At 35.8% G+C, this 22,253-nt stretch overlaps 1 protein-coding gene across 23 annotated transcripts in view; it reads left to right on the top strand.

The window, feature by feature from the left end:
• MKLN1 (muskelin 1) overlaps nucleotides 1-22,253 on the top strand; it is a 335,895-nt gene that overhangs the window by 291,353 nt on the left and 22,289 nt on the right. For 18 of the 23 annotated variants that reach the window (XR_014833841.1, XM_021078931.2, XM_021078930.2 and 15 more), the window contains 4 exons: nucleotides 8,351-8,498; nucleotides 9,397-9,511; nucleotides 11,669-11,808; nucleotides 17,970-18,072. Coding sequence is in view for 17 of the 23 variants with exons in the window: in XM_021078931.2 (XP_020934590.1) it covers nucleotides 8,351-8,498; nucleotides 9,397-9,511; nucleotides 11,669-11,808; nucleotides 17,970-18,072 (506 nt within the window). In the remaining 6 variants the exon portion in view is untranslated. Of the gene's footprint in view, nucleotides 1-8,350; nucleotides 8,499-8,884; nucleotides 9,512-11,668; nucleotides 13,324-13,703; nucleotides 15,033-17,969; nucleotides 18,073-22,253 lie in introns of those variants that run through there. The other 5 variants (XR_014833838.1, XR_014833842.1, XR_014833837.1 and 2 more) reach the window with 3 other exon arrangements.

The raw sequence follows: 22,253 nt of genomic DNA, 5'->3' as shown, positions 1-22,253 counted from the left end.
TTTTATACTCCTTAAAGTGTTTCCTTATGTTACAAATTCTGGTAATCTCCTCCTATTAGGTAAATCAAATTTTTTAAAAATGTGAGTCAGATTGTCAGATAAAATATTTTACTTGATTTCCCCTCCAGCTGTCCTATTTCAAGTTTTAAAGATGTTAAAAGTAAAAAGCAAAACCAAACTTGTTAGACAACTATCATTGTAATTCCCTGGAAAAACCGTAGAAATAACAAGTTGGCAAAATAGTTGTTTGTTGTACAGTTCTTATTCTCTATTTTCTCAGACCAGTATCCTTTCAAAATGTGTTCATGATTAACATATGATCTTGTTTACTGATCTGTTTGATTAATTTCCTTCATGAGTCAGTTTATAAAGACTGGTTAAGATTCCTGTCATTCAGTCAACCTTTTTGGCAGTTGAATCCAAAACCTTTTTAAATGTTGTATGTTAGAAATCTCATATCCTTTCCACCTTTCTCCACTAGTACCCATTAACAATTATTAAATTGAAAAGATAGCTTTGTTTTCTTCTTGGGAAGAGAATTAATACAGAAGACTGTATTAATCATTATGATATGTTAGACTGAAGGTTTCTTTCTTCATTTTGACCTTTAGATCTTTTTAGTTTTTGATAATGCTATTTTTTTTCAATGTTTTTATTTTTTTATAAAATTATCACAGTGGTAATGCAATATGCATAATTAATAAAGCATAATTTGAGCAATAGAAAATGCTGTCAGATGAAAAGTACTTCTGCCAAGGTGGCAAAGTAACATGGGCTGCTGATTCTCTTCCCCCAAATCAACTCTGAAAAAATAAAAAGCAGCTGGCTTCCAAGAACTCTTTAAATAAGACACAGGCTCTTTCTCCTCTGAAATACCTTGAGTTAATTCTTGTTCCTTCACTATAGAAACTAGGGGTAATAGCTCTTACCACTAGTGCTAGAATCCAGAGAACAACATTGTGGCAGTGTAGAAATCCAAGTTGAGTTAAAGGTTGATGAAAATAGATGTGGCCTGACTACTCAACAATTCATTTTTTCCTTCCCTCCCACTTCAAGTTCAAGGAAACTACCCTCTACTTCCCCCAGAGGGTTTTTTTGTTTTGTTTTGTTAGTGTTACTTTATTATTTTTTTTACATTCTCTTTACCTTTTTTTTTCTTTTCTGCTGTACAGCCTGGTGACCCAGTTACACATACATGTATACATTCTTTTTTCTCACATTACATGTTCCATCATAAGTGACTAGACAGAGTTCCCCGTGCTACACAGCCTAGATCTCATTGCTAATCCATTCCAAAGACAATAGTCTGCATCTATTAATCCCAAGCTCTCTCCCCTTCCCCCTTGGCAACCACAAGTCTATTCTCCAAGTCCATGATTTTCTTTTCTGTGGAAAGTTTCCTTTGTGCCATATATTAGATTCCAGATATAGTGATATCATATGGTATTTGTCTTTCTCTTTCTGACTTACTTCACTCAGTATGAGAGTCTTAGTTCCATCCAAGTTGCTGCAAATGGCATTATTTTGTTCTTTTTATGGCTGAGTTGTATTTCATTGTGTATGTATACCTTATCTTCCTAATCCACTCATCTGTCAGTGAACATTTGGGTTGATTCCATGTCTTGGCTATTGTGAATAGTGCTGCACTGAACATGTGGGTGTGTGTGTCTTTTTTAAGGAAGTTTTGTCCGGATGTATGCCCAGGAGTGGAATTGCTGGGTCATATGGTAGTTCTATGTATAGTTTTCTAAGGTACCTCCATAGTGTTTTACATAGTGGTTGTGCCAGCTTACATTCCCACCAACAGTGCAGGAGGGTTCCCTTTTCTCCACAACCCCTCTGGCATTTGTTATTTGTGGACTTATTAATGATGGCCATTCTGGCTGGTGTGAGGTGGTATCTCATGGTAGTTTTGATTTGCATTTCTCTAATAATCAGTGATATTGAGCATTGTTCCAAGTGCTTGTTGGCCCCAAAGGGGTTTAAGCTTAGGAAACCCTTGCACTGAGGGGTAGTAGTAAATGGAAGTGATAAACTGCTTCTCCATTCCTAGGCTTCACTGTCCACCTGAGGGCTCTTCCTCTAGTTTCCTTAAACTCATTGGTGTTGATGCTAATTAAGGTCTGGCCTTTGGTGCCCCCTAATATGTATCTCAACAGAAAGAATTGATGATACTCTGAAAAACACTACCTCACAGACCAATATAACTAGACAGTTGAGTACTACAGTTGTCCCAAAAGAAATCAATAAACTGACAATATATATGATCTAAAGCAGAATTCTTGCAATAGATGAAACAAGAATTTAAAACAAGCATTATCAATGTAGTTAAAGATGTAAAGGAACATGTTAGTCATGAAATAAGATCTAAATATCATAAAAACAGACTCAAGTGGAAATACTAGATATGAAAAATATTTGAAAAGAGTGCAATAACTGTTTTAAGTAGAATGGATAGGAAAGCATTAATTAGTTGAAAGATTAGAATGAATACTCTTCCAGGAAGAAACAAGAAAGAAAAAAAGATAAAGAGAAAATAAAACAAAGGATATGGAGAATTGTTGTACAAGTTTTATATCCATCTTAACAGCAGTTCCAGAAGGATATAAAAATGAAAATTTAAGAAGTTGAAATAATTGAAGAAATAATGGAGATAAATTTCCTAGGATTCAGTCAGAAAAAATAAAAGGCCTCAGATTGGCGAAAAGCCTTATAGTGTGCCTAACAGGAAGAATAAGGGGAAACACATACCTAGACATATTAAAGTAAAATTAATATTAAAGACATAAAATTCTGAAAGATCTCAGGGAGGAAGAGCAGATAAGGGCCTGCAAGGGAACTAGAAGATAGATAGCTGGATATCAGCTCAACAGCAATAGTAAATGGAAGAAAATAACAAAGTTAAAAAATACTCAAGGAAAATGTCTTTGAACCACGAAATTTATATCCTCCTAACTTTCATTTGTAAGGATGAAATAAAATAATACCAGGTATCTTTGCCTCAAAGTTTGCCATATGAAGGACCCATATTGGAAGCCCACTTGAATGAAAGACTCATTGAGAAATATTAGAAGGAAGAAGTGGTAATCAGATTATCTTGATATTTATTGTTGACTGAAGAAAAACACTAAGATCAAAATTCTAAGCGGTAAAAATAGTATGGGGGAGGGGGAATAGAACACCGTATAAATTCATGTGTAATGTAAATATTCTGCATTATTAAAACTTTTTAATTCCCAAATGTCTTATACAAGGCTTAAGACCTAATGGGTCTTTATTTTCTTTCAAGCTTCCTTTTCTTTTCCTGTGTCGTATATCACTGCCCCTGTTTCTTATATCCCATGTCGTTCTTTATCTTGGATTCCATTTATGCTTTTGTTGGAATAGTTCCTCGAAGAATTTTTTAAGATCCAGGCATTGATACAAACTTAATATTTCTACTGATCCAAAGATTCCTTATTTTGACCTCGTTGAGATTGCTAGTTTAACAGGAAATAGAATATCTATTCCATATCTTTTTATATTCCAAGCAATTGTAAGGTTATTGCTCCATTGTATTCTAGTATTCTTTGTTATTGATAAAAGGCCTAATGTTAGTTTGGTACTTGTGACTCTGTATGTAATAACCTGCTTTTTCCCTCTCTGAAAGCTTTTAGAATTTTTTTTTAATTCCTGGAGTTTTGAAGTTTCACTTGGGGAGATATCATATTTAAAAAGATAAAGCAGGAGTTCCCACTGTGGCACAATGGGATTGGCAGTGTCTTGGGAGCACTGGGACACAAGTTTGATCTCTGGTCCAGCACAGTGGGTTAAGGATCTGGCATCACTGCAGCTGTGGCTCAGGTCACAACTATGGCTGGGATCTGATCCCTGGCCCTGGAACTCCATATGCCACGGGGTGGCCAAAAAAGAAAAAGAAAAAAAAAAAAAAAAAAGGCAGTCTTTTTTAAAGAAAAACCTGCTTAGTGCCCAGGGCTCTTTCAAATAGGACACCCACTTATTTCTTCTGTTCAGAGAAATTTTCTTTATTTCTTTCTTCTGCGTTATTTTACCTCTTTATCTGGTGTGATTGTGTTTTTCGTTTTTTTAGGGCTACAGCTGTGGCGTATGGAAGTTCCCAGGCTAGGGGTCAAATCAGAGCTACAGGTGTAGGCCTACACCACAGCTACAGCAATGCTGAGATCTGAGCCACATCTGCAACCTATGCCACAGCTTGCAACTCCAGATCCTTAACCCACTGAGTGAGGCCAGGGATCAAACTCAGGGATACTCTGTCAGGTTCTTAACCTGCTGAGCCACAAGGGGAACTCCCGGTATTCTTTTTAGACAAATTTTTTACTTCAGTAGCTTTATGCTCTGTATCTCTTAATTTTTCTATCATAATTTATATATCTTTTACTGTATATTCTGATAATTTATCAATTCTATCTTGAGACCACTGATTTTGTTTTTTAACTATGCCCATTTTGTTTTTATTCTGTCATTTGATTTTTTTGTCATATGTCCATGTAGCTGCAAATGACATTATTTCATTCTTTTTATAGGTGAGTAGTATTCCATTGTGTGTGTGTGTGTGTATACACACCACATCTTGACCATTCATCTATTAATGGACACTTAGGTTGCTTTCATGTCTTGGCTGTTGTAAATAGTGCTGCTATGAATATTGGGATGCATGTAATTTTTGAATTAGAAGAAAAATTTTATTTTTTGATTTTTTTTTTTGAAATGTTTTTTGAATGGTTATCCTATGTGTAATGGCATAGAAATAGGGATTAAACTTAAGTACAGTTTGTAAAATTTAAGCAAAAGGCCGTTAACTTAGATGTATTCAGTGTAAGTATGAATTAACTCCCTGATCTTTAGGAACTCTTCAGATACAAGTTTTCATTTTTAATTTTTAGAGAAAAAAATCAAAAATATTTTTAATACCTAGTTTTAGTTTTGTAACTAAATGGTTTAAAAACATTTTGTTTTTTTAGTGTCGGTAAATTTGTCTTTTGAAACTCAGATTACCTGTCCTTTTATATATAAGAGCCTTCCAGGTATTAATGTAAAATTTTGTTCTTGGGAAATTTGGGAGGATGTGTGAGAATTTTTCACTTACTACTAAAAGTCTCCAGTATTTATATCCAATTTTTTTCTATATTCTAGTTTGGATTTTTCTTCTTTTCTTACTATAAAAGCAATATATACTGGAAGTTTTCACATTATGCAATAGAAAGTTAAAATATCTTAAGTTCCCCTTACCCAATAACTATTATTTATACTTTGGTGTATGTTCTTTCATTTTTCTTCTATTTGCATTTATATGTATATTTCATACATAAACATTTTTGTCTTTAATATGCAATAAAAATTATACTTGTAAGGGTCTGTAAACTTAAGGATTAATAGAAATTTTACCCTTGAGAGATTTTCCATTTGAATATTCTAAGAGTAAATTATTTGGATACCTTCAAAATAACATCACTTTTACTTTTCTCAAGTTTCTACTCCACAGTTGATCTTTGTTAAATCAGGCCAGAGATTTTTTTGTAGTTATGACATAACATCTACCCCTTTTTGTGATGAAATCTGTTTCATGGAAATAATGCCTTTTTTTTTTTTTTTTTTTTAATAGCCACACCCATGGCATATGGAAGTTCTCGGGCCAGGGATTGAATCTGAGCCACAGCTGCAACTGATGCTGCAGCTGGCGCAACTGCCGGATCCTTCAACCTACTTGTTGGGCAATCCCAGGCCTCTGCACCAACCCAGGCCACTGTGGTTGGATTCTCAACCCACTGCACCAGAGTGGGAACTTCTTTATTGATATTTCCTTACTAACCTTTGTCCAGTCCACTCCATTGCACTTATAACATTCCTAGTTGATCTCTGTATCTCAAGAGCCTCTCACTTTACCCTTCTGGGCTGCACACTAATTGTTGGTAGACATGTCACATGATGCAGTCACCTCAAGGAGAGATGCGAAGCAGTCATGGGAAATGACTGCTAATGGGTACAGATTTATTTTGAAATAATGAAAATGTTCTAAAATTAGTTTGTGATGATGGTTTTACAGTGGATACACCAAAAAACCCCACTAAGGTGTATATTTTAAATAGGTAAATTAGTTGGTATGTGAATGATATACTGTAAAGCTCTTTTAAAAGCCAGTAATGCATTTAAATGTATAACTTTGAGGCATGAATCAACATTATTGAGAGTGAAAAGCATATTGTATGCAAAAGATCAAAGAAATGGGGAGTATATATTTTCTAGTATGCTCTCTAATCAAAGTAATTTTTTGTAATTCTTAAAGTATAGGCTTTATAAGCATGGTAGTCTTCCTTACCTGAATATTATAAACCAACCTGCTGCTTTTGTTTTTGAAAAGCAACAGGTATCATTTCTCTCTTCTGTGCCAAAGCTGCTTCTAGGCCACATGTGACAAAATGGAAGAGGAAACATGTAAAATTTGGCCTTAAAGTCCTCCACATTATTACTGCCTCCCCAGCCCCGTCCTTCTTTAATTGCCTCTTGATGACACAGCCTCACTTTACAAAATTCAAAATCTCTTTCCCTCTCCACTGATTTCTGTTCCACCCAGAATTTCCATTTCCTCGGTGGGCCCTTTTTTTACGTAAGCAGTTTGTTGCAGTAGTTTATAATAAGTTATACAAGTCTGATATTTGCATTTTAAAGGATTATAGAATAGGGGCTAGCAGCAGTTTTTTTCTTTGAAGAGCCAGATATAATTACTGCCGTTGCAGCTATTCATCCTTGCTACTGGGGGTGAAATCAGCTACAGACAAAATGTAAATTAATGGATGAGGCCTGATTTGACCCTAGGCAGCATAGATCAGTCCACAGTTTGTCAACCCATGTTGTAGGATTCTTAATTCAAAGGCTCAGTGTTAATCCAAAATGGGATGAAGAAATTTAAGTACAGTACATTCAGGCAGTTATGTCCTCCACTTCTACTACTAATGAAAATTATTTTATTTCTTTACTATTTTATCCTTCTTCCAAGATTATCTGAGGAACAGAGGTCAGAATTAGGGCACTTTTGAAAGTTTATCAAGACAAATTAGAAAATACAACTAAAAACGACATAGCATGAAAGTTAAGGTTATTATTAAGATTAGTTTCGTGTGTCTGTGTATAAATAAGTGTATTTGCATAAAGATGTATTCAAATTATATATTGTGTTATATATGTGTGTGTGTGCATTTAATATTTTAATATATTTACTGTGGGATGCATTTCGGAATAGCCTCTAAAATATCCAAACAAATTTATTGAGTATGAATGTCAAAGGACACATGAATTTAAGGAAAACTAGGAAAAAATAAATACTTCAAATTTGATCTTGCTAAAGTAGATAAAGACAAATAAATATCAGAGTGCTTAGCATCTCCTCCCATAGTATTCTGGATTGATTGAAATGTTTTACTTCAATCTGATGTTTGTTTAGTTTTTTGAGTATATAATTGTTCATGTATAAAAGAAATGTAGCGTTGAAACAATGGCTTTGTTTTAGATCTATGGCAAATTTGTTGCGATTCGAAATAAAATTATATTTCAACCAATATTTCCAAGTAACAATGAGAAAGTTTGCATTTGCCATATCAGTGTTTTACAACATACTGACTAATACAGAATGACCGTCATTCATATAATGGATTTCTCAGAAAAAGTATTTTCTCAGAAAATTAATTCTGGGGAGTTTGAGCCACTCAGGGAAACAAAATGGTATATTTTACCCCAAAATATTCTATTTTTCTTGGAAATTATTTCATTGTATGTCATGAACAGATATTTTAGATGACTCTGACCTTATTAAACAAACCTATATGTCAGAGTTTGCTTTTCTAGGTCAAGATTTGAATATTTTATCTCTGCCATTGAATTAGAGCTGACCCAGATAATAAGTCAGTTAAATAAAGCATTGCCCCTTCTCTCAGAAATGGTTACATTCCACACCTCTTTCCGCCTCTTCCCTCCTTCTAACTCCATCCTGGTAGTTAGCATTTATTTACTTTTTCAGCAAGTTGTTGGGTAACTATTATATGCCAGGCAGTGTTTTAGGCACTGGGAACAAAACAATGAAAAGTTTCTTTACCCTTACGGAGCTTACGTTCTAGATGGTCTTTCTTTCTTTGCCCTTATGGAGCTTACATTCTAGAGTGGAGAGAAAGCAATAAGAAATTGTTTTTTGTTTAGTATAAAAGTTATGTAGTGCGTTAGACGATAAGTGCTGTGGACATAGGTAGAGCAGGGTAAGGATGTATTAATCTTTTCTAGAGTAGTACTAATCTGTTAACTAATGTTAATACTGTCATCGTATTTTCTCTTCCATATGTAGTTCCAATGACAGGATTCACACAGAGAGCAACCATTGATCCAGAACTGAATGAAATACATGTCTTATCTGGACTCAGCAAAGACAAGGAAAAGAGGGAAGAGAATGTCAGAAATTCATTCTGGATTTATGACATTGTAAGGAATAGTTGGTAAGTAGCTCTTGTGCTGCAATCCCAGTGTAACATTTATTTGAGGTTGTCCGTTTATTCAGAAGAAGAAAAAAGATGGAAGGCTTATGTTAATTTATGATATCATACATTTTAATGTCAGTATTGGGGAGTGGAAAAGTCAATATTGGTGCTTGTGTACACAGTGATGTTCAGCTGCTGGATTTTACCTCTATTCAATTGATAGATGTTTCCTGGTTTGAGAGTCAAAAGAATTGAATTTCAGTCTAACGTTTGCTACCAAGTAGATGTGTAAACTTGAGAACCATGTTCCCAGGTCTTAGTTTTATAAAATGAAGCTGTTTGACTACAGAAAGGTGGGGGGGTTTATTATTTAGCATTTTCAAACCAGGATCCTTTTGTCACAGAGCATCTCACAGAACTGCTGCACATTTTGTTTTGGGCAACACTGACCTAGAGGACCCAGCTCTAATGTTCTGCAGTTACTACAGAGTGAATATTTTCCTGAACAGCGGGACTCCAGAGAATTTCCTCCATTCAGTAATGGAGGATGGTGCTCATCAGCTAAGGAATTTATTATTTTCTAAAAAAGACATTTATGTACAATAGAAGTGAAAGCAATCCATTGTGAACTTTTTTGTTGTGAATAGATAAATGGTATATCATCCCTTTCACCCTCTGATTTAAGCCTTCATATATGCTGTTCCTGTTCTTGATGAACATTAAAGAATTTCAGAACTCAGTTCTAACAGTCAGATTATTTTATGAGAGTGACCAGAATTTTAAGATTTGGTGTGAACGATTTATGTTTTTTAACTGATAATTAAACATACAGTTAATTTGCTTGCTACGATTGTATTAACATTACGTGTGCTGCTAATTTTCTGGGATAGAATGCTTTAAGAGCAATGTTTTACAGGTCTTGTGTCTATAAGAATGATCAGGCTGCAAAGGATAATCCAAGTAAAAGTCTTCAGGAGGAAGAACCATGTCCACGATTTGCCCATCAGCTTGTATATGATGAATTACACAAGGTATGCAAATTGCATTGACCTGTAAACTTCCCATGACATACAATCTGATAGAATCTCAAAATATATGTTTCTAAATATTTTTACATAATTTGTATTAAAAATTATAATACATAACAGACACTTAATAGAATGTATAGTAGACATTCAATATCATTTCTCCCCGGAGTTCCCTTGTAGCACAGCAGGTTAAGGATATGGTGTTGTCTCTGCAGCCGCTCAGGTTGCTGCTGTGGTGTGGGTTTGATCCCTGGCCCAGGAACTTTCACATGCTGCTGGTATTGCCTAAAAAAAAAAAATCCCTAAAATTCCTTAAGAGAATAAACATTTTTGCATAGTCTGTAATTCCTGGCACTTTTCTTCTTATGAAAATGGTCAGCGGTTGCTGCTGCTCAGCTGCTTAGATCTGATACAGAGAATGGTCTGTTGTTTCTACAGCATGAATATGAAGTAGATGTACACTTTGCAGCATTTGTATACTTTTTTCCATGATTTGAGAAGACACATACATATAACTTCGGGCTTTTAGATTTTCCCGAAGTTATATGTATGTGTCTTCATATAAGAAGTCTTATATTTATTTTTCCTATCTACAATTGACACATCATTTCCATCATTGTGAAAATAGTCCTGAAGTTTCAATGTCACTAAGTAGTCAGAGTAGTTTAACTATTACTCCCTTAAACTTTACATGTAGCTTAATGACTGTACTCAGCTTATGTCAAAAATTGCTGACAGAACCTGTATTAATTCTGTTTAGGCCATAGCTGATTATTTAAATTCTCTATCATTTGAGAACATTAAGTAAAAGTTACCGTGGAAGTAAGTAAAAGCCCTTTCTCTAAGAGTCTCCCAAATTAAAGTATAAATGATTTTCCGGAGTTCCCGTCGTGGCGCAGTGGTTAACGAATCCAACTAGGAACCGTGAGGTTGCGGGTTCGGTCCCTGCCCTTGCTCAGTGGGTTAACGATCCGGCGTTGCCGTGAGCTGTGGTGTAGGTTGCAGACGCGGCTCGGATCCCGCGGTGCTGTGGCTGTGGCTCTGGCGTAGGCCGGCGGCTACAGCTCCGATTCGACCCCTAGCCTGGGAACCTCCATATGCCGCAGGAGCGGCCCAAGAAATAGCAACAACAACAACAACAAAAGACAAAAGACAAAAAAAATAAAAAATAAAAAAAAATAAATGATTTTCCATCTATAAGATAGAAATATTATCTCTGGTGTATAATACTGATTATAAATGTTTTCAGAATTTCAGGTAGTGCTTTAATACTTTGAGTACAGAATATTACTAAAACCGTAATTATAGTGAAATCATTGTTGCTTTCCTTTTACATTTCTTATTCGGTGTTAATTGAATAGTATTTTAAAAGTTATTTCACAAATCATCTGTGCCATTTAATATTCGGTATTAAGGCTAAAGCAAAATTAAGATGTTAAAGTTGTGTTTTTTGGGTTCTTTTTGTCTTTTTAGGGCCACACATGTGGCATATGGAGGTTTCCAGGCTAGGGGAGAATTCAGAACTATAGCTGCCAGCCTGTGCCACAGCCACAACAGCTCAGGATCCGAGCTGCATCTGTGACCTACCCCACAGCTCACGGCAACACCAGGTCCCACTGAGCAAGGCTGGGGATCGAACCTGCGTCCTCATGGGTGCCAGTCAGAATTGTTTCCTCTGAGCCACAATGAGAACTCCAAGATGCTAAAGTTTTTAAAACTTCTAGTTAATGTCAGCCTCCAGTGATTCAACTTGTGTGTGGGTTTTTTAAAAGATAACATTTTATTATGATAAACACTTGATTAACTGGTAATTCCCATTGTTTGTTGCCTTAGGCAAACTCTATCTTGGAGTATCTTATTATCATTGCTTTTGTTTTGTGTCTTCTATTTTGAGTATAATTGTGGTAATGCAATTTATTTTAACGTAAAATGTAATTTAAGGAAGTAGCCACAGTACTTTAAAGTAAAATGAAAAGTTGAGAAAAATCAAAAGAGGCTTTTGGTAGAAATGCACTGATTTTTTTTTTTTTTTTTTTGGTATGAGTAAAGCTAGTTGCCTGTTACACACTACTACCAAAATGAAGAAATTTTACTGCAACTTCTATAGTTTCTTGAGTATGCATGCATTTTTAAAAATCCGGTTTGTTTTATTTATTATAGGTTCATTATTTATTTGGTGGGAATCCAGGAAAATCTTGCTCCCCAAAGATGAGATTAGATGACTTCTGGTCACTGAAATTGTGTAGGCCTTCAAAAGATTACTTACTGAGACATTGCAAGTACCTCATAAGGAAACACAGGTATAAAAATAATTCATTAAAAACTTTTATTTAACATTATCAGCGATTGTTGTTATTACCTAAGCTTTGGAGATGTTACCTTGTCTTTGGAAATTTAGTGACATGACAATGTAAATACTGCTAAGATCATCATTTTTGTGCATGTCCTATTACTCTTATCTTTGCTTTCGTCTTTCAAAGGAAGACACAAAGGGAAGATAGATCTTGATGCTAAAAATTATAAAGGTGATTAAACCTGCCTTCAAGTAACTCAAGGTCTAACCACTACAAATTACATCAGTTCTAGATTATTGACATGTTTAGCTGATTGTTGACTCTCTTAACAGTGAATGTGATGACATAGTTGACTAAATAATCTCTTTATAACTCGATGTTTCAGAATGCAGCTTTAAATATGGTTTTAGTTTTACATCATTACGTTTGCCGTTTAGTTGCAAAATCACGTAACCAAACATTTTCATATATATCTCCTTGGTCATGTTTCCTTTTTAGCCTTAGCAGGTGATAAGCTACTGAAAAATGCAGAAAAATACATCTGTCCCTTTGGTTACTAACAGTGTTAGATTGTAGTTTGTAGGGAGAGAAGGTTAGTTTTTAATGATAATAAGTACCATTTATAAGCAATTTTTGTGTGCTAGATGCTACGTATTATTCTCATAATAAGCTTGTTAGGTAGGTACTATTACTATTGCTCTTTTATAAAAGAAGAAATGGAAGCATTTTTAAATGGATTGTATAACTCATCTAAGGTTGTCACTCACCTGTACATGACAGAGCCAGGATTTGATCCAGAGTATTTGACTCCAGAGTTTGACACTTCACCACCCCTACCTCTACATACATACATATATATATATATACATACATGCATCCATATGTGCGTTTGTATGTGTGTTATAGTTTATATAAAATATAGGTACATAAAATTTCTGTGTTCCTTTATCATATGTTTATTATTTCTCTGCTTTCACAAGTTGTGCTTGAGCAATAAATTAATAACAGAAGCTAATTACTTCTGTTACTTTGACATTACTATGAATAATTGAGTACTTCCTAAAGAATTTACAGGAGAAAGGGTCTGAATCTTCACTTTGGCTGGATAGTGAGAGATAAAGTCTCTCATTAATAAGATTTAAACTTAAGATACCTTCAGCTAATGTTTACACTGCTAAAATTGTTCTTTTTGGTACTTTACTTAATGCTAAACTTTGTTTTTTAAAAGGATACGAATTTGGAAAAATCTTAGTTTTTGGATTTTTTTCCCTGAATCGGATATAACAACTATAGTTGGAATGTGTTTTTTGCTTTTTTTTTTTTTTTTAGGGCCATACCTGCTGCATATGGAAGTTCCCAAGCTAAGGATTGAATCAGAGCTCCAAAAGCCTGCCTACATCACAGACACAGCAACTCGGGATCTGAGCTGTGTCTGCGACCTACGCCACAGCTCACAGCAATGCCAGATCCTTAACCTACTGAATGAGGCCAGGAATCGAACCCACAACCTCATGGATCCTAGTCGGATTCATTAACCGTTGAGCCATGAAGGGAACTCCTGTAGTTGGAATATTAAGTTGAGCTTCTTAAAAAAAATTCCTGACCAAAAGCCTATTAATGATTAAAGGAGGTTGTTTAGTGCTATATGTAAAAAATTAGAACTTACTTAAAAACACTTTCTTCTGGCTCTTTTTTTTTTTTTTTTTTTGTCTTTTGTCCTTTTTTAGGGCCACACCCACAGCATATGGAAGTTCCCAGGCTAGGGGTCTAATCAGAGCTGTATCCGGAGCCACAGCAATGCCAGATCTGAGCCATGTCTGTGACCTACACAACAGCTCATAGCAACGCCTTAACCCACTGAGCGAGGCCAGGGATCAAACCCACAACCTCATGGTTCCTAGTCGGATTCGTTTCCGCTGCACCATGACAGGAACTCCTCTTCTGGCTTTTAATTGGAAAAGTAATACTTGATTAATAAAGAAAAATAAGTCCTTTCTCCCCACCAAAAAGAATTGAATCATTCCTCATCCCACCATTCAGAAATAATACTTTGGTGTATATCCTTCAAACTATATGTGCACAAGTAGATTTTTCTTTATGGAACTAAAAAATTGGGATCATCTTGCTTTGAATCTGATTTATTTTAATTAATTTAATTGTGTTATAAACATCTTATTACCATGTTAATAATACTTATGTAAGTATATAATTATGACATTTATAATAATACTTTCTTAATTACAAATCATAATTATAATAGCTATATAATGTTCTACTCTGTAATTTAGTCTCCTTTTGTAGAATATTTAGATTATTTCTAGCTTATTTGCAATTGTAAATAATATGGTAGTTAATGTTATTGTATACTTCTATATGCACCCCTATCCAAAACTGCAATAGTGGTAGAATTGATGAATTATAAGTTGCCCTCCAGAAAGTTAATTTTCATTCCTTTTGGAAGTAAGTACAATTATTCATTTTCCCACAGCCAGGCCATCCTGAGAAGTATTATTACTTTTGATCTTTGGCAGTCATTTTTCTCCTTTAAAAAATGCATCAGTAGGTAGATGGAATAACAATTTGTGGGAATCTGAAATATTATACATTATGGCATGTTTTAAGTTTCAAGTACAAAACATCATTACTAGTGACTTGTCATAGTAAAGGCACAAAGTGAGGTATGAAAGTGTGGTAAGGAGGAGTTCCCACTGTGGCACAAGAAAGTGGATAAGGAAAATAATAATCAGTAACAAATTATTTAAATTTTAACTTATACAGTGAAAGACTCTAGCAAGTCTTAAGATAAGAGAATGAATCATGAAATAAAGTGACTGAAGTTGAAAGGCAGCAAGTTTGCGTGACTGGGCAAATAATCAACCTTTGAAATTTGCTACTAAATAGTGAAAACAGGAATTTTTAAATATGCATTTGGAGGGAAAGAAGTATATTGAATGCCATGAAAGTGTCTTTATTCTTAGTGGTGCCACGTGATACAGAAAATAAAGTGCCATTATTTTTCCTTATATTATTCAATTTTCCAAACGTATTGATGATTTGGATGTAGAAAGGGGCAAAAGGAAAAAAAAATTAATAGGATTAGTTCTTGTTCCTTTATGGAGAGGGCAGAACTGTCGGCTGAAATATACTTCTAGACTGCAGACACAAATCCAAAATAGTAAGTTTTTGTAGGCCAAAAAAAAAGTTTAGAAAAAGAAAAAACATAACTTCCAGGAAAATGAATCCCTTTGCTCGTTTTATTTAATAGGACAATAGGTGTGTGCTGGGTTAGGTTATCAGGTTACTAAGGATAAAGACATACTTAGGGAGTTCCCGTCGTGGCACAGTAATTAATGAATCCGACTAGGAACCATGAGGTTGTGGGTTCAATTCCTAGCCTTGCTCGGTGGGTTAAGGATCCGGTGTTACCGTGAGCTGTGGTGTAGGTTGCAGATGCGGCTCGGATCCCGAGTTGCTGTGGCTCTGGAGTAGGCTGGGCTACAGCTCCAATTAGACCCCTAGCCTGGGAATCTCCATATGCCTCGGGAGTGGCTCTAGAAAAGGCAAAAAGACAAAAACAAAACAAACAAACAAAAAAAACAAGACGTACTTAGGACAGCTCACTGAAAAATAATTTATTGTGAGAATATCCAGAGAATTAAGATACTTCCTCAGCACTTGAACAGTGAGGCCTAATGGAGAACTGTTGAGGATACTGAAACAGTTCCGATAGTTAGGAACTCCTGTGGTAGCTTTCCTAGTTACTGAGCCTTTCTCTTTCTGCTTCTTTCTATCTGCTTTTCCTGTTCTGGTAATTACTTTCTGACTCCGCTTTCCCTCATGGCTTCAGTAGGTGGCTAGGGTAGGTAGGAAGGAAGAGAAAGATAGGAAGGGCAGGAATCTCGCATCTCATGTCTTTTGCTTACTGCCTTCTGTGTTTTACATGGTTTCTGTGTCCTATGTAACTCACATTCAGATTCTCTGAGAGTATCTTTCCTAGAAAGAGTATCCCTATTGGAAAGAATTCTGCCAGGCCGCTTTATAAATTGCTCATCAAGCTCAAGACAGTTGCTTTTGGTTCAGATGCCACAACTCTGGTCTAATCCATTCTGGACAAGATGGTAGAATAATATGACCTAAAACTCTCATCTGAGGGTTGTAAGGCTGGCTGACAATCAGGGTATTATCTGGTACATGAAAACTGTAATGTTTACTAGTCTTTGCCCCTGCAGGTACCCTATCACTGAAATTAGCTCTAAAGACACGAAATTACTGATGCCATCAACTGAACCCAGTTGTAAAAGGCTTTTCACTATTTTCCTTTCTCAAATGAAATTAAATATCTTCTTTTCTTTCTTTCTGTATAATATTTGAAAAGCATACCAATTTATCAAAATAAATTTATATATAATTATGCTATTACAAAAGGAATTATTATTTAAATAGTCCCAAGCAGACTTTTTTTAATATAAAAGAACTCTTTTATTTCCTTTTCTGCTTTGGAATCAGAGAGATCATTGATTCTACTTCCACTTACTAGGTCTTATCTTGGTCAAATTCACTTTCTGGGCCTCAGTTTCTTTCTCTTCTTTTTTTTTCTTTTTTTTCTTTTTTTTTTCTTTTAATGATGACAAAACTTGTCATCATAGAGTTATCGTGAGGATGAATAATATATATAAGACACTTGATACAGTGTCTAGCACAAAGCAAATGGTTGCTACAGTTGTTTTTATCATTATTGCTAACCGAGTCATGGAAATACTCTCATTTAGTGTTAATGGTAATTATTAAAAGAACCTATATTCAGAGTTCCTGTTGTGGCTCAGCAGGTTATGAACCCAGCTCATGTCCATGAGGATATGGGTTCGATACCTGGCTTTGCTCAGTGGGTTAAAGATCCAGCATTGCTGTGGCTGTGGTGTAGGCCAGCAGCTGCAGCTCCAATGTGTCTCCTGGCCCAGGAACTTCCCTGTGCTGCAAGTGCAGCCCTGAAAAGCAAAAAAAGAAGTTATATTCATTTCGGTTTCTAAAGTACCTGTTTAAGCACCTTCAGTGGAAAGAATATTACACAAATCTAAGAGTATTTTTATCTCTACTTGTTTTTGTTTGTTTTGTTTTTTGTCTTTTTAAGGCCACACCCACAGCATATAGAGGTTCCCAGGCTGCAGGTCGAATTGGAGCTGCAACTGCTGGCCTACGCCACAGCCACAGCAACACCAGATCCAAGCCGTGTCTGCAGCCTGCACCACAGCTCACAGTAACATCAGATCCTTAACCCACTGAGTGAGGCCAGGAATCGAACCTGCGTCCTCGTGGATAATAGTCAGATTTGTTTCCACTGAGTCACTAAAAAACAACCTCTGAGTCACTAAAAAACAACCTCTGCTTGTTTTTTATGAAACATGTTTCGCTATTTTGTAGTTCCATTATATAAAAATTTGACATTTTTATGAAACATGTTTCGCTATTTTGTAGTTCCATTATATAAAAAACAACCACTGAGTCACTAAAAAACAACCTCTGCTTGTTTTTTATGAAACATGTTTCGCTATTTTGTAGTTCCATTATATAAAAATTTGACATATTCACTATTTTTGCAACTCTAACCTCTGCTTGTTTTTATGAAACATGTTTCGCTATTTTGTAGTTCCATTATATAAAAATTTGACATATTCACTATTTTTGCAGTTGATTTAATCTTAGTTTATAGTTTTAAGAGGAGGGTAGGGAGTTCCCATCGTGGCACAGTGGAAACGAATCCAACTAAGAACCATGAGGTTGCGGGTTCGATCCCTGGTCTCGCTCAGTGGGTTAAGGATCTGGTGTTGCCGTGAGCTGTGGTGTAGGCCAGTAGCTGCAGCTCCGATTAGACCCCTAGCTTGGGAATCTCCGTATGCCTTGGGTGTGGCCCTAAAAAGCAAAAAAAAAAAAAAGGAGGGTAGGAAGTGCTCTTATCCAGTCTCTAGGGCCCCAGCCTGGGCCTATCATCACATCTCCAGAGATTCCCCATATAAACAGTCTAGATATAGGGCGGTATTCTTACTTCTGGATTCTTAAACACAGGTTTTTTCGATACCACAATATCTTCTTCGGACACAGAATATTCTACTCCAGGTCTAAGACATTTCTGATGTTTTCTCATAACTCATTATTCTTTTTTACTTTTCTAGGTTTGAAGAAAAGGCCCAAATGGATCCCCTTAGTGCTCTGAAATATTTACAAAATGATCTTTATATAACTGTGGATCATTCAGACCCAGAAGAGACGAAAGAGGTAAAAGTGGTAATAAACTTCAGAAATTAAGCATTTTTTAAAAATGTCTTTCTAGCTTACATTTGCTGCTTTTAGTCTTGGGTGCTTAAAGGAAAATGAGGGAGTTCCCATCATGGCACAGTGGTTCCGACTAGGAACCATGAGGTTGTGGGTTCGATCCCTGGCCTTGCTCAGTGAGTTAAGGATCCGGCGTTACCGTGAGCTGTGGTGTAGGTTGCAGACACGGGTCGGATCTCAGATCTAGTGTTGCTGTGGCTCTGGTGTAGGCTGGTGGCTACAGCTCCAATTGGACCCCTATCCTGGGAACCTCCATATGCTGCGGGAGCGGCCCTAGAAAAGGCAAAAAGACCAAAAAGAAAGAAAGAAAGAAAATGAGGAAAATATGATGACACTAAAAATCTTAAAAATGTTACAGAGTAGATGAAATAAAAATTGAATAGACATATTTTCATGTGATAATATAAGATTCAAGTCACACAAAAACCCATGATGCATTCAGAAAAGGATTTTCAGGTATAAAGTTTTAACTTAGACATAATTTAGTTTTTGTGTTGGGAAGGAAATAGAAATTTTTACTTCCTCTGTAGTTAAGAGCTACTTAAGAGCTATGTAATGGTTCAGTATAAATTTTTTCTCTTGCTACTCCAAAAATCCCCTAAAAGAAAGAAAAAAAACCCTCCTTTTTTGTAAGGAGAAAGTGGAGAGGTTGGTGGGAGTAAAATCTTTGCTGGCTTGATATTTTGTTATCTGAATTTTGTAGCAGTATAGTTTGACCATAGGCTGCTAACTTCATTCATCTGTAGTCCCTAAACTTGAGAAATTAGTAACAAATCATTACTTTTCAGTTTTTTTTGTTATATAACATGGAATGGAAGCAACCGCTTCTAAGACTTAATATTCCTAGGACGTATTTGCTTATCCAGTGTGTGTGAGTGAATACACTTACAGTGAACTTCATGGTCTTATAATCTCTCTTCCTACTAACTTCTGAGATTCCTTTTGTCACTTTTTCCTTTTGCCAGCTATTCTTTTTTTTTTTGGCTTTTTAGGGCTGCACCCACAGCATATGGAGGTTCCCAGGCTAGGGGTCTAATCATAGCTTCAGCTGCTGGCCTACGCCACAGCCACAGCAACACCAGATCCAAGCCACATCTGCTGGTTACAGCACAGCCTATGGCAATGCCGGATCCTTAACCCACTGAGCAAGGCCAGGGATTGAACCCACAACCTCATGGTTCCTAGTCGGATTTGTTTCCACTGCACCACAAAGGGAACTCCACCAGCTATTCTTATTCGTAGTTCATCTAGCAGCATCTGAACTGCAATCCATTTTACCTTCAGCGCTCCAAAGTAGTGATTATATGTAGTTCTGTTCCTTACATCTGTTTCCCTATTAGCTGTTGCTTTGCTTTGGCTTTGTAATAGCAACATCAAACAGTATTTTTCTCTGTTCAGCGTTGACACAGGTTTCAGATTTAATGCTGAATGACTTTCAGATACCAGGTTCATTGTACTTTCAAGCAGTAGAGTCTGCGTGTCCTTGGCACGAAACAAAAAAATGGTCTTTCGTAGTTGCCTACTATGAAAATAAGCCTTATTTCTGTTACTCAGTATTGGTTATAGCCCTTCCCTAGGGTAGAGAATCAGTAGAGCACACTTTAAAACCCTGTGGAACGGGACAGTTAATTGTCTTTTCTAGAGTCTTCAGTCAATTCATGATACTATTTGAAATGGAAAGAATTATCATAATTTTGCCAAGTAGCAAAATGTATTTGGTTTAACCTATTATGACTTCTAAACTGAACATAGTTGTAAAGAGTCCATTATGTTAGACCATGCATTTGAGAGTTGTAGGTGGATTTTCTTATATTTTCACCATAGTCTATCTAATAAATGGCTATAGAATCTGGGAACATTCATTTTTCTCTTTTTAAAAACAAAACAAAATGTTGCATAGTAAATAATTTCAGCTGTGTAAGCTGCAAGTAGGCCAAAGAAAACAGACAGTTTGTTCTTAAAGCTAAACTAATGGAAAAACCAGGACAGGGAGGTATCTCGAGTTCAAGCAGAGTCATTTTAAGAATTTTGGTAGTGGGTTTCCTTTTTTCTCTTTTCCTAAATCGTATCAGATTGTGATTTTTGTGTGCCACAGACTTCCATTCCGTTTCTTAAAAGCTGTATCTATCAAGAATTGTTTAGCCCTAGTAGAAGCTAGTAATGTGATAGTGTATGTATATGCCAGCATCAGAATCACTTTAGAAACAGTACCTTCACCCTAAGATTCTTCTCTGTGTGCGCTTTTATAACACAAAACTGAAAACATACCTAAAAAACTGAGAATTACTGATCTTTAAGGTTATTGTTTTGTTTAAAAATGTGTGAACAGCTTTTGTTTTGGAAAAGAAATCCCTTGGTGACAGCTCCAGTATATATATATATGCACTTACAGTATTTGTTAGTGAGGCATATAGATCTTCATTTTCCTTATAAGAAATCATTCCCCTTATTGAGTAAGGCCTTACTACTGCTATTCAATTTCTGTAGTAGTTTGTTTTTGTTCTCTATGTGTGTTTTACAAAATTTTCATTATGGTAAATGATTTTATCAGCAACGAGAAGTGGCTTTTAGAGTACCCCTCCCCTTTTTTGGATGGTTATCATGATGGTGATCATCATTGTGCCTGTTAGTGAGGAAAAGATGGTAGACTATCAACTATATATCCTGGCTTTTTGCTTCCCTCCAGTCTCCAGAATATGGGTTCTAAACTGGTGATGAGTTTCTAAGAAAGCTTATGAAAATGATTTTTTTTTTTCCCTAGAAAATGGCCAAGAAAACAATGCCTAAATCAATACTACCATTTTCAGGGAGGATTCTATAAAAGAGAAGGAATGAGAAAAACAACTTTTCAGCCAGTGTTGCACATTTTGAATTAATTATCTTTCTGCTGATCTTTCAAAGTGCTGGTGTCATTCATTTAACACATGTGTATTAAGTCCCTACAATATTCCAGGCATTCTAGGCACAGGAGATACATCAGTGAACCAAACAAGCTGCCTAAGAGAAGGTACTTACATACTAATGGGGGAAATAATAAGCACATTAAATAAGCAAGTTATATAATGCATTAGAATTTGATAAATATAGAAAAGTCAAAAAGAGATCAGAAGTATAAGGGGTAAGAATTGAGCAGTTGCCGTATTAAATAGGGTAATCGTAATGGCCCTCATTTAGAAATCTGATTTGCACAAGGATTTGAAGAATGTGAGCAAGTGATCTAAGTAGATAATTTGAAGAAGATAGTTCCTAGCAAAGGAAGGGCTAGAGCAAAGACCCTAGTATGGGAGCATTTGGCTTTTTAGAACAGCAAGAAGCTTTTTGTAGCTGGAGTAGAGGTGGGGACAGTGAGAGTGGTCAGAGATGAGGTCAGAGATGTAAGGGCAGGGATTGGCAGAACAGATTGCGAGTGACTTCATCGTTAGGTCTTTGGCTTTTTCTGAATGAACAGGAGCAGGCTCAGGGTTTTGTGCATGCAGAGGAGTGGTGACATCTGCTTTATGTTTTAATTAGATCACTCTGACGACTGTATTGAGAATAGACCGAAAGGGAACAAAGATGGAGGCCAAGAGACCTATAAGGCAGGTTGTAGAAATGTAACTAAGCACGGGGAATTGTTGCTCGGACCAAAGTAGTAGCAGTAGAAATGGTGAGAAGTAAAGTGGATTAGATTCTTAATATATTTTAAAGAAGGAATCAACAACATTATGACAGATTGAATGTAGGATTTGAAAGAAATGACTCCAAATTTTTGAGCCCGAAAAACTGGAAAGATGGAGTTACTATAAACTGAAAATAGAAGGTGGGGACTCCTGACTAGAATCAGGAGTTTAATTTTGCATATGTTCAGTTTGAGATGCCTGTGAAACAGGCAACTTGAGATGTTGAGGTGATAGTTGAATATTTGATTCTGGAATTTGGGAGAGAGGTCTGACTTTATTCAGATTGTGTGCTATTACTTGGTACTCATTAAAATTCTAGGCTAGTACATATCAGTGTCACTTATTTAATTGACTTGTTAAAATATCGGTTTTCTCCCCATCCTTCTATATATAGAGCCAGTGAAGTTTATCTTTCATCTTAGAAATTAGAAAAAAGGAACAAATTAATCCCACATAAATGGAAGA

Source organism: Sus scrofa, chromosome 18 (assembly GCF_054392235.1).
Source record: "Sus scrofa isolate SSC_HxYL_T2T_F1_AM1 chromosome 18, Sscrofa_HxYL_maternal_Yorkshire_Landrace_v2.0, whole genome shotgun sequence".
Classification (NCBI taxonomy): domain Eukaryota; kingdom Metazoa; phylum Chordata; class Mammalia; order Artiodactyla; family Suidae; genus Sus; species Sus scrofa.
The sequence above is the reverse complement of the archived record's forward strand: the minus strand, read 5'-3'. Positions and strand labels throughout refer to the sequence as shown.